The 17,844-nt window shown below is 45.8% G+C and overlaps 1 protein-coding gene across 2 annotated transcripts in view; it reads right to left on the bottom strand.

Moving 5' to 3' along the window:
• The window catches only part of PIK3C3 (phosphatidylinositol 3-kinase catalytic subunit type 3), a 311,657-nt gene that overhangs the window by 30,017 nt on the left and 263,796 nt on the right, over positions 1-17,844 (bottom strand). For both annotated transcript variants that reach the window (XM_073618729.1, XM_073618740.1), the window contains one exon: positions 5,402-5,527. In XM_073618729.1, coding sequence (XP_073474830.1) covers positions 5,402-5,527 — 126 coding nt within the window. The remainder of the gene's footprint in view (positions 1-5,401; positions 5,528-17,844) is intronic.

Raw genomic sequence — 17,844 nt, 5'->3', positions numbered from 1 at the left:
GCTAGGGGTTACAGCATACAGTATGGCTCATTGTTTGTTTTCTAGAGCAGTGGTCTCCAAACTTTGGTCATCCAGTTGTTCAAGAACTACAATTCCCATCATGCCTAGTCATGTCTGTGAATGTCAGAGTTTTACATTGCCTCATGGGATGTGTAGTTCCGCAGCATCTGGAGGGCCGTAGTTTGGAGATACCTGTTCTAGAGGTTACAGCACATGACTTCTGCTTGAGTATTGGTTGCTAGAGGTTACTGGACATCTATACCACTCACTAATTGGTTGCTAGAGGTTACTGCACATTATTACTGATTGGTTTCTAGAGGTTACTGCATATCCTTACCGCTCAATAATTGGTTGCAAGAGGTTAGTGCACAGCATTACTGCTCACTGATTGGTTGCTAAAGGTTACAGCACATCATCTCCTCACTGCCTGCACACCATGGACTGGGGAGGTGAGGGGACCCATTAATAGACATAAAACGCCTAGGGACCCTAGGACTCCTGGGATCAGTGGCAATGCTGGGGGGGGGGGGGGGGGGGGTGATCAGTGGCAATGCTGGGGGAGGGGAGGTGATCAGTGGCAATGCTGGGGGGTTGATGGGATCAGTGGAAGTGCTGGGGGGATGGGATTAGTTAGGAGGCACTACACTGACAAATTCTGAATCATATAGAGCAAAGCTTGAAATCTTTGGCAAGTATTTAGTGGGGAATTCTACCAACGTCATTGTAAAAAAATCTGACAGTGGTTATAACCCTCCCTTGTTCGATCTAAAACAAAACAAAAAGTAGTTCTATTTTAATACACCTGAACATAGTCATTTGCGAGAGTGCGCACACATGACCCCATGGGAAAATTAGCAAACGCAAATGGAGTGAAAGTTTTGGCACCACATATTGGAAATTAAGTAGTAGTATATGATCTTTTTTTTTTGCACATCGTGATAGCAGCACAGCAGTGGTGGTGGAACTCTTTTGGCTAAATTCAGGAAGGACTGGTCACACATTTATTTTGTTTTATGTTATTTATCAAACGGAACAATTCATATACAGTAGTTTCGAGTTTTTTTTTATATGCATGGACAATTTACAATGGTTATGTTTGAGTATTTTTGTTCTTACACACAGTGCATATTTGTTGGGCATATTTATTCGTTATTTTGTATTAGGTGATTAAGGTTGAGCGGCATTATTTTTTGCAATATTCAAAACTTTGGATGTGGGAAACGCAGCACAGTGTGAGCAGCAACATTATTAAATTTGGAGGATTGAGGTTATAGCACTTTACGTACTTAGTAAGGTTGAATAAAGACCCCAGTCTATCCAGTTCAACCTGAGTGAGTGACTTATTTGCAGTATATATAAAAATGGTGGTGCTGTGCAGAGATTGTTTGGTATATGTAAATGAAGGTTGTTGTAGTGATGGGACGAGCCTGTGATTCCCTGTACTCACAGTATGTCCTCCCCATTTGGCCCAGGAGACTGAGGATGTACTGTGAGTACAGGGAGTCACAGGCCTGTCCCATCACTACAACAACCTTCAGTTTACATATACCAAATAATCTCTGCGTATACTCACAGTATGTCCTCCCCATTTGGCCCAGGAGACTGAGGACATACTGTGAGTACATCACAGTGCTGCGTGTGCGCTAGATGTCAATCCAGGAAGACTGGGGACAACTTGTGGCAAAAAGTACTGCGGGGTACACCTTCTTAGTGAGTATTACAGCAAGGCCTACTTTTTTGTTTAAAGAACGTAAAACATTTTTTAAACTCTTATTTAATCCCAAAGGGGACTACGGCTGCTTGTAAACATACACAGCCCGTGCAGATAGATCGCACAGCGCTGAGGGGTTTTGCAATTTTATGAAAGATCAGCACTGTCGGGGCCAGTGCCATGTACGATTATTCATCGGGTCTGTGTATGTTTAGAAGAACCAGCAGACAGAACACACAGCACCACAGGCTGTGTTACCTTTTACAGATGGCATCGCTGGTCTCCATAGCGCCCCCTGTTGCTAGAGACTAGAGCTGTCTCTCACAAATCTGTCTCCTTCCTAGCAGCGTTGTTGGACGGCTGGGGGAGAAAACTACCTGGCCGTGCTATTTAGCAACAGCAAGAATGATCCCAATGGGGCCAAGTGCTACATGTAGTTGATCCCCTTAGGGAATAAATAACATTTTTAAAATTGTTATTGAGACTCTTGAACTCTTTTCCCATCTGCCCTGGCACTGAGTGGGAAAGAGCGGCCGATCATATGACCACTGTGATTGGCTGTCACTGTGGTCAGATGAGCGGGAGCCGTTCCCGGCGGCTACCAATCATTAGTAAAGGGGGAGAAGCTAGTGAAACACTGAAAAACCCCAATACATCTGCCAACATCCCAATATGCAACTAGAAAGGAAATTACTCCGACGTGGACAGAAAGGAAATTACCCCGACGTGGACTTTTTATAGGCAGGTTAGGGGAGTGTGAAAGAGTATTACAAAGGTATAAAATATAACAACGTTTATTTGTCACAAAGTAAAAACAATTACCAAAAGAGGGACAGTAAAACACATAGAAGCATAGCATGATGATATAAATAAATACAAAACAAGCACCCAATTCGTGAGGTAGGCTGTAGCACCGAGCCGGCCAAGATGGAGTAATGGCACAACAGGCTTCAAGGTGTTGACACCCGTTGGGCCATTACTCCATCTTGGACGGCTCGGTGCTACAGCCTACCTCACGAATTGGGTGCTTGTTTTGTATTTTTGTATTTATTTATATTATCATGTTATGCTTCTATGCATTTTGCTGTTCTTCTTTCAAGAATTGTTTTTACTTTATGTGACAAATAAACTTTATTATATTTTTTTTTGTTTTGTTTCATAAAGTTTTATTGCTTGAACACAATTGCATAATACAACATAACATTGTCTTGATCACATATCCTCAATAATATAACATTGGGGTTGTAAAAGATTTTGCATTACACAATATTTTTTTACAATGGTTTCAATATCTTTTAGAGTATAACAGGGATATACATTTTTCTGCATATAGTACAGCTGAAAAAAAAAAAATAAAAAAAAAAAAAAGAGTTATATTTTATACCTTTGTAATACTCTTTCACACTCCCCTAACCTGTCTATAAAGTCCACGTTGGGGCAATTTCCTTTCTAGCTACCAATTATTAGTGGAGACCAAGATCTGTCTTTCACAGCTCTGTCTCTGTGCTGGGAGCGCGCTCTCAGCACAGAAACATCGGCCGCCCAGCGGCGCATATGTGCGGCGTGTGGCCATTAAAGTGGGGGTAAACTCCCATGGACGATTTTTACCTATAGAGACAAAAGTAGGTAGAGTTTTCTAATACAAAACACTATAACATACAATAAACTAATAGTGTAGCGCACCAGTGTTGCTATAGCACAGTGATGGCCAACCTTCTAATCCCAGATGTTTTGGAACTACATTTCCCATGATGCTCACCTACACTGCAGAGGTCATGTGTATCCTGGGAAATGTAGTTCCAAAACATCTGGGATGCCAAGGTTTACCATCACTTCTATAGTACATATAATTGTACTGCGATATTCCAAAAAGTGAATACAAAAGTGAACAAAAATTAAATATATGTGAGTCCAACAAACAGTCCAAAGGAGAAAATAGCAGTTTTGATAGTCCCACAGCCGTGATGGAAGTAAGAATCTTTAGGCAAGCCTGGTGACACCTCACACTCTCGTGCTCTGCTTACCAGATACAATGTGACCCCCCTGATTAGGGTGGTCAACATGCGCTTTTTGTGTGAAATGCAATCCAGAAATCCCAGCAGGTCGGAGGATTCCCCCTCACAGAAACGGCATCAAGAGCGGATCCGAGTCATACATAAAAACAGAAGCACTCTGATAGTGTAATATTGCTAAAATCGGTACATTTTTTTATTTAAACGAAAGAGGATACACTCACATATTTCACAGGCAAATAAAGCATAAACTGCAGCGTGACAGAGACCGACAGACCGGACTTTTCTATAAAAAAGATGGCTGCGCATGCGCGGTGGTGTGCGTACGTAGCTCTTTTGGATGCATTTCATCACATCTGACATCATCAGGGGCACGCACACACACCTCCCCACGCTCCTTTTTACCTATAGGTAAGCCTTACTATAGGCTTACCTATAGGTAAAGTAAATATCTCCTAAACGGCACACCGTTTAGGAGAAATTTACTTGTGAAGCCACCGGCCGTTCCTTCAGAGCCCTGCACTTTGAACAGCATGTGTGGGAGTGACGTCATCAGGGCTCAATCTGGAAGGAAGACCGGGTGAAGATGGAAGCCCTGTCAGCGTGCCACCAGAGGGCTACGTTTTAAGGCAAGTTTCACATAATGGGCTAGTATGAGATGCATACAAGCACATTATAACTTTGCCTTGCGGGTTTAAAAAAAAAGGGCAGTTTACTACCACTTTAACGCATACCCTTCCTTCTGCCGCACATATGTGTTAGGAGGTCATAAAAGGAGTAAAAAAAAATCTCCTGGGAGACCACATAAAGATGTTCGAAACTGTGCTTTAAATAAAGTTTATTGAAAATTGATGCTTGTGTATCCATGATGGCTAGGTAGGCATTGCCTTTCTGGATGGGCTTGCCGGTGTTCCGTCAGAATCGGCGACACGTCAGATTAGGTACCTAAAGTGACATTCTGTCAGCTGCGCATGCGTTCCACCACTACCAGGTTTGCTAATCTAACAGAACACCTGCAGTCAGAAGGCGCCAGCGGACATCTTACTACACCCAGCTATGTCTTGATTTTCAGAGTCATTTTAGCAATAAAGTGAGTGCATATAAATAAATATAGTATAGTGACATCTGTGATGCTGTTTGGATTACATTGTGAAAGAAGCTGGATGCCAGCAGTAGGAAGGTGGCGGAGGCCATGTTGGTACACCCCACACTGCTCAGCACCCAACCCTTTAGGTTTTCAAAATCAAACATCCAAACAGCATCACAGATGTCAATATAGTATATTTATATACGCTCACTTTATTGCTAAAATGACTTTGAAATTTGAGACGTAGGTGGGTGTAGTAAGATGTCCGCTGCCGCCTTCTGATTGCAGGTGTTCTGTCAGATTAGCAAACCTGGTATCGGTGGAACGCGCATGCACAGCTGACGGGATGTCACTTCCGTTACCTAATCTGGGTCACCGATTTTGACGGAACACCGACACATAGGCAGACATCAGTTATCACCTCCTCAGCCATAAACAATAGACTATTTAAGTAGACTGTGGAAAAGATAGGGAGATTTCAGTGTTGTGCAGGGATGGACGGAGAGGCAGCCTATCTTGCTGTCCGGTTATTTGGAGAAAGAAGGCAGTAATGAATACTGAATAAATGGCCAGAGCAGGGAAATTTAATACCTGAGCGAACTTGTGTATCTGTTCCACCACAGCGGCGAAAAGTGCGTTGACGCTGTCATCGATGAGCGTTTGCATGTAATGCACGGCTTCCTCGTCAGACAGATCCAATCTAAATTTATCCTGTACCTGGAGGAGAGAGAGAGGTGTGAAAGATTAATGACGGGTGGAGAGGAGATGCAGCACAAGTTAACAGTTTTGGCTTTTAGCGGCAGATCTTACACATGAAGCAATGGCCTGATTTTGCTGCACTGGGCTGGTAAAGGGTATTTATAGAATTCACAAAGTAATTTTTTTTTTCTTTTTAAAGCTGAACTCCAGAATAGATAAATATTGTCGAAGTGTCTAATGAGTCATGTGAATTCTTTCTTGAATCTTGGTGTATTTTGTGCATTTCTTCCAGATCTGTTCAGTAATCCAGTTTGAGACTTCCTGTAATAAAGACGGCTCACTGCTGCTTGTGCAGGCGGACTGGTCTGGTCTCCGCCCCCCTCCTGAAGTTTTCTGCAGGCAGCCTGTAGTGGGTGGGGCCTGCTGCTCAGCTCTGTACAGTACCGTGATGATGTCACTACTACCTTCACAGGGTAATAATTGGATTTTCAATGGCATTTGGTGGACACAAAGTAGATTTATATCCCTTGTGGCTATTGAGGAATATATTTAAATAAAAGTTTATTTGTGGCTCGAGTTCAGCTTTAACCACTTTAAGACCAGCTGCCGCAGTTGTACTGCGGCAGGTTGGCTCTCCTGGGCGAATCGCCATCATTGTACGTCGGCCGCCTTAAGAGCTCTAGGGGGCGTGCGCACCCATGGCACGACGCCGGAGCCGATGCGCGTGGCCGCAATGTCCGCCACCCAACTGCAACCCTGAGAGAGACAGAACGGGGATTTGTCAATGTAAACAGACAGATCCCCGTTCTGTCAGGGGAGGAGAGACAGATCTGCTGTTCCTAGTAATTCCTAGTAATTAGGAAAAGTGATCTGTCTCCTCCTCCAGTCACCACACTCCACCACAGTTAGAAACACCTCCCTAGGGAACACCAGTAGCTTCTCTGGGGGTGTCGATTGATAATTAACAGTATTATAGGCATTGCAGCACCGCCTCTGCCTGTCTGACAGCAGCAGCTCGGTGCCATAAGGAAGCTCCTCCACAACCGAGGGGAGGACTTCCCTCACTCTGAAATGCCTGCAACTGGCAAACAGAGGGAGACCTATAATAAAGGGGGGGGGGGGGGGTCTGCTTTGGAGGGGGATCAGCTGGGTGGTGGAGGGGGGGGGGGGGGTCTGTACTGAGGAAGGGCTGTATGCAGGGTGATTGCTCTGTACTTTGGGGGGGGGGGGGGGGGTCTGTAGAGTGATTGCGCTGGCTGCACTGATCAGTGGCCCGATTATCAGTGTAAATGTCCCCTGTCAACGGACAAACAGTTATCGGCTTACCTTTCCTCGTGCTTTGAAGGCGCTGAGGAAAGGAATTGTCAATAACTGGCATTTGTTTACATGTGATCAGCTGTGATTGGGCACAGCTGATCACATGGTAAAGGGCCACTGTGATCAGCACTTTACCTCGATCACACAGTGTGTCAGATGCGCGCCCTGGGGGCAAGGATCTGGGGGGGGACGTTGATAGACACCCACCCAAAACTGGACGACCACGCAAGTAACTGTCTTTTGGCTATAGCGTGGTGGGCAAGCGGGAGGCAGATGCAGACGGCTGACAAAAGCCCAGGCGCCAGGATGCAATTTCTAGTCGCCATGGTGACCTGGATTACTTGTCTGTGATGAATCTCAAGCTCCTTTCTTACCACGAAATTAAACATACAGCATGGTAAGAAGGTGGGTAATAACATGGAAGCAAGACTATTTACCGATAAAGTAAAAATCTCTTTACTTGTTAATAGACTCCTACAGTATCATTCGAACACACATAGCGGCTTGTAGACAACATACACTTGGGTCATGTCAAGGCGCTCCTGTGATATCTGTAGCAAAACAGGGAAAAAGAAAAACGATTCTCTTAATTAACAGAGAAATGTGACTCCGCAAACCTATTAAGGTTCCTCTATCCCAATTAGGGAAGACAGAGGACACAATCTCTTCTCCGTAGCTTCAGGCTTGCTTTGACCTCTGTGAACTCTGCCTGAGCGGGAAGGAGGTGAGCCGGAAAATACAATCAGCGCTATTATTTTGATGAAAATTTACATGACCCCTCTTCTCCCTGACAAAGATCTCTGGCAGGTCATCTTCTCAGCCTCTGTATTTAAGAAATCTTAAAATGCTTGCAGACTGGATGGAGATAGTGTAAAAAAAACGAGAATGAGAAGGCAGACTGTATTAGTTGGGGCTCGTTCACATGTGCGGCCGCCCCTCTGGAAAGCAATCCGCGGCAGATCGGTTTACACACGGGCATCTGATCAATGGAAAAGGGGCCTGCTTTAAAGCGGTAGTAAACCGCTGTTTTTTTTTTTTTAACCGGCAATGTCATAATGTGCTAGTATGCACCTTATACTAGCACATTACGTGAAACTTACCTTAGAATAAAGCTCTCCAGTGGCGCGCCGTTACCGCTGAAGGCACTTTCATCTTTACCCAGTCTTCCTTCCGGGTTCGCAGACTCCGGCTGTGTAAGTGGCCAGAGCCTCGATGATGTCACTTCCATGCATGCGCACAGGAGCCGCCATTTACGGCTGAGGACTCTGAAGGAACTGCACGGGTATGCTGTTCCTTCAGAGCGCATGTGCCAATGACCTCACCGGCTGCATCTACTGAAAATATCTCCTAAACGGTGCAAGTTTAGGAGATATTTAGAGTACCTATAGGTAAGCCTTACTATAGGCTTACCTATAGGTAAAAATCATGCATGGGAGTTTACTCCCTTTTTAACCTCCAAAATGTCAAACCACTGCACTGCAACTGCACGTAGTGCACCTACTTGCATAGGTCAGCTGAAAACAACGTGTCATTTAACTTTTTCTACAGTGACAGCATGGATACAGCCCTAGGCGGCGGCACTGTTGTATTTAGGTGGGCGGTTAGGGGCTGCAAAACTACAGCTAAACTGCCTGCTTTTTGTACCCCCTCGCCACCCGAGTGAGTGAAACCTTACAATACAATTTGAGTGCTGAGGCTAACAATCTAAAAGGAGAAGTGATACAAAAGGTATCAACTGTGGAGGATTGAGGAGTCGGTGTCCTCTTTCTCTGTCTCAAAAGTGCTATTAAACAACGTAAAAATAAATAAATACAAAAATTGTAAAAAAAAAAATCATAATAAAAAAAAAAGTGGCTGTAAACCTCCATTTTCAACTTGTACCTATTGGTAAGCCTATAATAAGGCTTACTTATAGGTACAGTAAATATCTCCTAAACGTGCGCCGTTTAGGAGATATTTACTCTGTACTGCGCCGATGTCATCGGCGCATGCACTGTGAAGAAATGGCTCTCCATGCATGACTGGCGGCATGCATGGGAGTGACGTCACGTGACACCGGCCAGTCACAGAGCCGGAGTCCGTGGCCCCAGAAGGAAGAGGGGCAAAGATGGATGCGGCCACCAGTGGGGACAGCATGGGCTTCATAGGCAGTTAAGTGCCACATGGATAAAAAGGGGTTCCCCATTGAAAACGTCACCTATGACGAAACGCGTCTGAAAGGGCACGCATTGACGTCACCACGCTGTCTGAGATGGATGAGCTTTTATATTTACCGGCTGGCATTTGGTCTATAAGTTTTTATCTATGTAAGTGCAATACATTCTTTTATAAATAAATGATATGCAGTATTACGCTATGGTCAGTTTCTCCCGTCTTTGAGCATTCCCCGGAGTACAGTCCACTATATCTTCGATCCAGTGGGATGCCTAGGGAGTTGTTACCATCAGACCTATGACTAGGGGCAGTCCCGTGTCAGTTCAGCAGCTGTCCTTGGAAGATAATGGCCGTGGCTGGGTTACAGTCGATTGCTTCTTGCCTCCTGCCGTTCGGTAAGCAGGCAGTTCGCAAGGTGGTCGGGCACTTTTTATTGGTGAGAAGTCACTGTGGTGTTTACTTGATCAATTTATGGACTATTAATTTAGTATTTACGGACTGATTCACCGTTTATTTTTTCACATTTATTATTCACAATTTGTATGACATTTTCCATTATATTTACTTGTGTTCTGAGCGCAGCTCCTTTTTATCCATTTATCTATTTGTGTTATCCCACTATTGAGTTGCTGCTTTGATTTATACTCTCTCTTAGTCTAGCGTGTTTTTTTATTTCTATGCTGAGTTAAGTGCCACATAATGGGCTAGTATGCAATGCATACCAGCCCTTTATGCTTTTACTTTGCAAGGAACAAAAGAGGAAGTAAAACCCATCTTTAAGGGCTCATTCTCACAAGTATTCTGGTTGCATGAATAAGTGGTTTGTCAAAGTAGCAGAAGCCACCTGTTAGGCTTGGTTTACTGTTCCTGTCAGCTAGGCTGTACGGAGCCCCATGATTTCTAACACTTATTTACAGTGCATTGTGGCATGGTCACAGGAACTACCCACATATTGCCTTGTAAATAATCAATATTAACCGCCTGCAGACCAGCTACCGTCATTATACTGCGGCAGGTTGGCATGGCTATGTGATGCGCCGTAGGTGCACGTCGGCCGCTTCAAGAGCGATAGGGGGCACTCCGGACCCAATTTGCGTGTCCGCCGGCCACCCGCGATCACTACCTTATACGACAGCCCGCAGTACACTGCAGCCGAAAGCCGAATCCTCGGCTGCTCGAACATCCACATGATAAAATTTTGTGAACATATGCACTGGAGACCAGGTAGCAGCCTTACAAATCTGAGCCACAGATACCGGATGGTGAAAAGCCCAGGAGGTTCCTACACCCCTGGTAGAATGAGCTCTCACCCTAAGGGAGGAGCTTTACGCTTCAGACCATAGGCCTGAATGACCAATTGACGGACCCAATTGGCAATAGAAACTTTGGAAGCTGCCTGCCCCTTCTTGGGTCCTTTTGGTAAAACAAAAAAGGAGTCTAATCCTCAGATCTCCACAGAGCTAGACAAATAAACCTTGACTGCCCCAGACAATGCCCAAAGAATGCAGTCGTCTCTCTTCCGCCGAACGAGACAGAGAAAAAAGAAGGCAAATAATGTTGTGATTTAAACTAAAGGCCGACACCACTTTTGCCAAAAAGGATGTAACAGGTCATAACACGACCCTGTCATGGTTAAGGATCAAGTATGGTTCCCTGTACGAAAGGGCTGCCAACCCTGACACCCTTCTAGCCGAGGTGATGGTCATCAGGAAGGCTAGCTTGCGTGACAGCAAGTCTAATGGAATTTCCTTGATGGGCTCAAATGGTTGTTTCTGTAACACAGACAGCACCAAGTTCATGTCCCAAGGACACATAGGTGACCTAATGGGGGGAAGCAAGCCAGTTGCCCCCTGCATAAAGGTTCAGACCAGTGAATGGGAGGCTAAGGGCCTTTGGAAGAATACTGATAGGGACAAAACTTGATTGATACCTCTGATTGTACTCAAAGCCAATCTGATTTCCACAACTGACTGTAGAAAAGAGAATTCTCCCAATCAAGTATTTCTGAGGATGCAATTTTTTGGCTTCACACCAAGCAATATAAGTCTTCCATACCTTATGAGAGATCTTCCTAGTGACAGCTTTTCTAGCATTCACTAGGGTAGACACCACTGGTGCCGAGATGCCACGGTCCTTTAACACCCTGGCTTCAATAGCCATGTGGTCAAATTTAGAGACTGTAAATTTGGGTGGAATATAGGACCTTGAGACAGTAGATCGGGCAGACGTGGAAGCATCCATGGCCCGCCTATTGTCAATCTCACAATCTCCGGAAACCAGGGCCCTCTGGGCCAGGCTGGTGCCACCAGAATGACTGGAACTCCCTCTCTCCGAATCCTGCGCAACAAATGTGGAAGGAGAGGGATCGGAGGAAAAGCATAAACCAGGGAGTACTGGCTCCATGGAACTACCAGAGCATCTGCTCCGATTGCCAGAGGATCTCTTGCTGGGGACACAAACTGCTGTAGCTTGTTGTTGAACCTAGATGCCAGTAGGTCGACCTCTGGCCATCAACAACGTTGGCAAATTTCCTGGAACACCCCTGGGTGTATGCACCATTCCCCCGGGCAGATCTGCTGGTGGCTGAGATAATCTGCCTTCCAGTTCTCTACTCCCGGGATATGGACTGCCGATGGAATCGGCACATGTCCCTCTGCCCAGGCTAGTATGTGGTTTATCTCCTTCAGGGCTGAATGACTCATGGTACCGCCTTGGTGGTTTATATAGGCCACTGCAGTGGCATTGTCGGACTGAGCCCTGATAGGGTAGTCCTGAAGCTCCACCCTCCAGGACCGTAGGGCCAGTCGTACTGCCCGTAATTCCAGGACGTTGATGGGCAGGATCTGTTCTGTCCTTCACCATTTCCCCTGAGCTGTGAGCCCTTCTAGGATCCTCCAAAAAGAGACTTATTGCTTCAGGCACTACATCATTTAGTGCATCAAGGAGTGATTGTAGAGGTTCCTGTATCCGAAAAAGGCATTTGCTCAAACTTGTTTACGGTTCAAAAACCAAACTGGGACACAAGGCCCATTTTGAACCTAAGATCCCTGAACCACTATCTACTGATCCAGTCATTTTGGATGGAGTCTGTCCGCTCAGTAGTAGCCTCACTCCAGATGGGAGACTTTCTAGCCTCCATCGATATAAAGGACGTATATTTACACGTACCTATCTTTCAGCCTCATCAGAGGTTCCTGCGATTTGCAGTAGAGGAACGTCATTTTCAGTTTGTGGCTCTACCCTTCGGACTTGCTACAGCTCCCCGGGTGTTCACAAAGGTCCTAGCACCAGTACTGGGTCTTTTAAGGGCCCAAGGGATCTTGATGCTCGGGTATCTGGACGACCTCCTACTCAGAGATGACTCACTACAGGCTCTAGAACAGAGCATAACATGCACAGTGTGGTATTTGGAAAGCTTAGGCTGGATCATAAATACCGAAAAGTCAACCTTGAGACCAGCTCAAAGTCTAAAGTATTTAGGTCTCATCCTAGATACGGTCCAAGCAAGAGTATTCTTGCCACCCGCAAGGATCTGTGCCCTGAAGGATCAGGTGCATCAGATAAGGGGCGCCAGACAACCCTCCATTCGGCTCTGTATGAGTCTTCTAGGGAGGATGGTATCCTCCTTCTAGGCGGTGCCCTATGCCCAGTTCCATTCCAGGCCTCTACAACAAGACATCTTGTTGGCTTAGAACAGGAGAGGACAAGCCCTGGATTATACAACGTTCTTATCTCCTCGGGCACGCTTAAGCCTAAACTGGTGGTTGCAGGATCAGAACCTGCGAAAGGGAAGATCCTTCCTTCTTCCCAGTAACTTGGAGAGTACTGACTACACACACTTGGCTGACCAGTTCTTAAGCCACAAAAGTCTATGCATATGTACAGACAAGAGAGCCAAATGAGAAACCTGCTGTTTTGAATCCTTTAAGGCGTCAACAGCAAAACACAGCGCTCGAGGAATATCCGTCTTATTTTCGGGCAGATCATCCTCCCGATTAAGCCTGTCAGGCCATCTGATCTGATCATTTATGAACTGGCAGATACCAATTGCTGCAACAGCTGGCTGAATAGCTGAACTGGCCAAAGAAAAGGAAGCTTTTAATAATGACTCCAATTTCTTGTCAACAGGATCTTTCAAGCCCTGTGCATTATCTACCAGACAAGTTAAGTTCTTGTTTAAGGAAGAGACTGCTGCACCTACGGCTGGGATGCTCCACTTAAACTTTTCATCCATGGGATATAAACGGAGTAACAAAAATCCTGTCAGGATGTTCCCAATCAGCATACACTGCCTGTCCCAACAGAGGGTGTAAGGGGCAACTTAAATACAGAACGAACCATTTCGGTAAGAGTCAGGATCAAAAGCCTCTGTGATTGAGAGACAGACACCAACTGGATATCTTCTTGTCCAGATTGCTCTGAAGCAGACTCAACCGCCAGGCCATCCACAGAATCCTGAGCTTTTAGCACTTCCCCATCCTCAACCCATTCCTGCTCCAGACTTGGAGACTCTAGGGAGGGGTATCTGTCATGCTTCTTGCCACCCTGCGGGATGGAGGCAATCATGCCAGCAATCCTGTGTTCTAACCCAGCTAGGGCCGAGGATAGTTCATCCTTGGTAATAAAGGGTGAAGCAGCAGCATTGACTGTAGGCACAATACCAGATAGGCGCAGCGGCTCAGATTGCCTGGAAGCCTCTGGTCATTCAGGGGATACAACACTAGGGATTTTTACGTCTAGGTTCATGTTCATCAGAAACTAATGACGACATAGGTGTGACCTTCCCTGTAGTGTTAGTCCCGCTCCTCTTTTTTGAAGACATTTACTAGCCACAAAAAGAGAGTACCTGGGTGTAGTATTTAAAACACCTCAGAAGGGAGACCCTTTAAAAGGGCTCACCAAGCCCCTATGCAACAATCCTGCTAAGCACCTTTAGCCTGCAAAGCAACACCTGGTGACTCACGTGACCCGGGTAAGGAGAAATTAACTGTTGCAAATGCCTGGTTCAGAGCCTGCTCTGTGTCCCACAGCTGCCTTCTGGAAGCACTGCATGCTTGGCATATACAGCCTAAATAAGCTAGCTGTGCGCGGGAACGTGTGAGGTCCTGGCAAACGGGCGTGGCTGTATGACACGAATCTTCGTGCGCCCAGATAAAGGCTGCGTTGAAGCCGCATGTGGCATTGCTAACGCACGTGCGCCATGGCGAACCACGGCGAAATGGTGCACCGTCATGCGCCATCATACAGGTAAAAAACAGCCAGACACAAGCAAAAAACACTTTGCAAACACCCACAGCAAGCCCAAAACTCCCCCGTATGGTCACCGCACACAGGTGTCCAGCCTCTAGCTAGCTTGACTGATTGTTACACTGCGACACCCCACAATAATTAAATAAAGGGGTTTCACTTACCCGTCCAGGTGCAGGGCAGCTTAGAAACTAAGAGCCCAATCTTCACCCTTCACGGCAGGTTCCTGACACTTGAGGACCTTCAAGGACTGGGTACCCTTTTCATGTTTAGGGTCCACTCCCTTGGAACTTTAAAGCACCCTGCAGGAATGCCTTAGCGCTGTAGTGTCCAGGATTCCATTTTGCAGGGTCCAGCGCCAGGAGGCTGCATTACAGGCAAAACCTTGCAGGATCTTGAGTCTTCTTTGCAAGGCTCGGGTACCATTTATCTAAGCATATAAAGCCTGTGTCAAATGGATCCGATCGGTCAATCCCTTGATTCATTTAAGAACCGTTTGTGGGACTAGAGACCTGGAGCTCAGAGAGCTCAAACAACTATGCCATCCACCTTGCAGACACTGGTAAAAAACTGTACTTCCTGTATGGGAGGGGTTGTCTAGGGGATCACTTCCTGTTTAAAGACCTTTGGTCTACCAGTGTCCATTCACCTGGAGATGAAGTATAACCCAGCAGGTAATGAATATTAGCCTGTGTGTGCCATGGTGTATGAAAAAGAAATATTGTTTTTTTTTCCACAATTGTCGCTCTTTTTTTGTTTATAGCACAAAAAATAAAAAACCGCAGAGGTGATCAACTACCACCAAAAGAAAGCTCCATTTGTGAGGAGAAAAAAAAAGGACATCAATTTTGTTTAGTTACAATGTCGCACGACTGCGCAATTGTCAGTTAAATCGACGCAGTGCCGTATTGCAAAAAATGGCCTGGTCATAAACCGGTTCCCGACCGTCTCCTGTAGATATACATCGGCAGAATGGCACGGCTGCGCAAAGTAACGTACCTGTACGTTACTTTGAATTTGCCGCCGTGTGCGCCTGCCGCGATCTCTGTGAGTCGGGTCGCGGGTCCCGCGAACTCGATCACCGCGGGCATACCCGCGATCGCCCCACGGAGAGGACGAACGGGGAAATGCCGTTGTAAACAGCATCTACCCGTTCTGCGTAGTGACAGTGTCACTGGATCTCTTCCCCTACAGTTAGAATCACTCCCCTAGGACATACTTGACACCCGCCCCCCCCAGTGGTTAAACCCTTCACTGCCAGTGTCATTTACACAGGAATCAGTGCATTTTTATAGCACTGATTGCTGTATAAAGGACAATGGTCTCAAAAATGTGTCAAAAATATCCGACATGTCCGCCATAACGTTGCAGTCACAATAAAAATCACTGATCGCCGCCATTACTAGTAAAAAAAAATTATTAATAAAAATGCCATAAAACTATCCCCTATTTTGTAAACGCTATAACTTTTGCGCAAACCAATCAATAAACGCTTATTGCGATTTTTTTTACCAAAAATATGTAGAAGAATACGTATCGGCCTAAACTGAGGGAAAAAAGTGTTTTTTTATATATTTTTGGGGGATATTTATTATAGCAAAAAGTAAAAAATAATGCGTTGTTTACAAAATTGCCGCTCTTATTTTGTTTATAGCGCAAAAAAAAAAAAAAAAAAAAAAAAAAAAAAAAAAATCGCAGAGGTGATCAAATACCACCAAAAAAAAGGTCTATTTGTGGGAAAAGAAGGACGTCAATTTTGTTTCGGAGCCACGTCGCATGACCGCTCAATTAAAGCAGTGCCGAATCACAAAAAGTGCTCCGGTCAGGAAGGGGGTAAATTCTTCCGGTCCGTAAAGCAGAGTTCCACACGTTTTTTAGTTTATTAAAAGTCAGCAGCTACAAAAAGCATAGCTGCTGACTTTTAAATTAGGGATGAGCTCCGGCATGTTCGCACAGCCCACGTGCAGAGCCCGCCAGGAAGTCAGCACTGCGCTGCGCTAATCACAGGCAGTGAGACATTTCCCGATCACTGCAGCCTCGCATCGGGTAAATGTCTCACTGTCTGATTACCGCAGCACAGTGCTGACTTCCTGGCGGGCTCTGCACGTGGGCTGTGCGAACACGCCGGAGCTCATCCTTACTTTTAAGAAACCAACACCTGCCCCACGTTGAGTAAGTTGCGATGCGCTCTCCTATTGGTCAGCCGATCTACTGGACCTGAGTTGTGTCCCAGAAGATTGCTGGCAGGGAGGGGCCGTCTAGGGTGAGAGGAGGAGTAGCCTAGGCGGGTGGAACTCCGCTTTAAATGGATAATGGGCCCTGGTACTTATTCTATAGCAAAAATACAAAAAAAAGTTGTTTTTTTTCCCCCCAGTAATTTAGGACCTGTTTAGAACACCATGATTACGGTACCACCCCTTGCCACGACACATGAACTACAGTGCAGTGCAATTCTTTTTGAATGGTACCCCAAAGCAACTAGGCAGCTTGCCACAAAGCACAGAGGGGAACCAGACCATGCCATGTTGAAAAAATGGGGCATGCCTGGTTTTATGTGTGCTATTGTACATTAAAAGCCTATTCAGAATGTGAACATGCCTGATTTGCACAGGCCCTTAACCCCTTCATGCCAAGGGGTAAAACATGTCCCCAAAAACTATATAAAAATACAAATTTCTTCCTCAGTTTAGGCCTATATGTATTCTTCTACATATTTTTTAAATCGCAATAAGCGTATATTGATTGGTTTGCACAAAAGTTATAGCGTCTACAATATTAGGGGATAGATTTATGGCATTTTTATTATTATTTTTTTTTTTATTAGTATTGGCGGCGATCTGCGATTTTTATCGTGACTGCGACATTGCGGCGGACGCATCGGACACTTGACACTATTTTGGGACCAGTGACATTTATACAGCGATCAGTGCTGTAAAAATGCACTGATTACTGTGTAAATGACACTGGCAGGGAAGGGGTTGAACACTAGGGGGCCATCAAGGGGTTAAGTGTGTCCTAGGGAGTGATTCTAACTGTGTGGGGGGATGGGCTACCACTGACATGACAGTGATCACTGCTCCCGATGACTGGGAGCGGTAGATCCCTGTCATATTGCTAGGCAAAACAGGGAAATGCCTCGTTTACATCTCCCTGCTCTGCCACTCTGTGTCATGATCGTGGGCCCCCGGCGGACGACGAGTCTGCGGGGCACGCTCATGGAGTACGCGGCGTGCGCCCACTAAGCCGCTTCTTAAAGGGGACGTACAGGTACTCCCATTTGCCCAGCCATGCCATTGTGCTGACCTACATCGTCGTGCGCTGGTCGGTAAAGGGGTTAATACATAGAATGTATTAATATAAAAAAAACTGCCTTTACAACCACTTTAAGTTAAAGTGATTGTAAAGGCAGAAGGTTTTTTTTTTATCTTAATGCATTCTATGCATTAAGATAAAAAAAACCTTCTGTGTGCAGCAGCCCCCCTCATACTTGCCCCATCTAGATCTAGCGATGTTGCATGAGAGACTCGGCTGTCCGGGACAGTGAGCCAATGAGGAATGAGAGGGGCGGGGCCGAGCCGCGGCTCCGTGTCTGAATGGGCACAGGGAGCTGCGGCTCG

This window comes from Aquarana catesbeiana, linkage group LG01, assembly GCF_042186555.1.
Source record: "Aquarana catesbeiana isolate 2022-GZ linkage group LG01, ASM4218655v1, whole genome shotgun sequence".
In the NCBI taxonomy this organism is placed as follows: Eukaryota; Metazoa; Chordata; class Amphibia; order Anura; family Ranidae; genus Aquarana; species Aquarana catesbeiana.
This window is presented reverse-complemented; position numbering and strand designations above follow the sequence as displayed.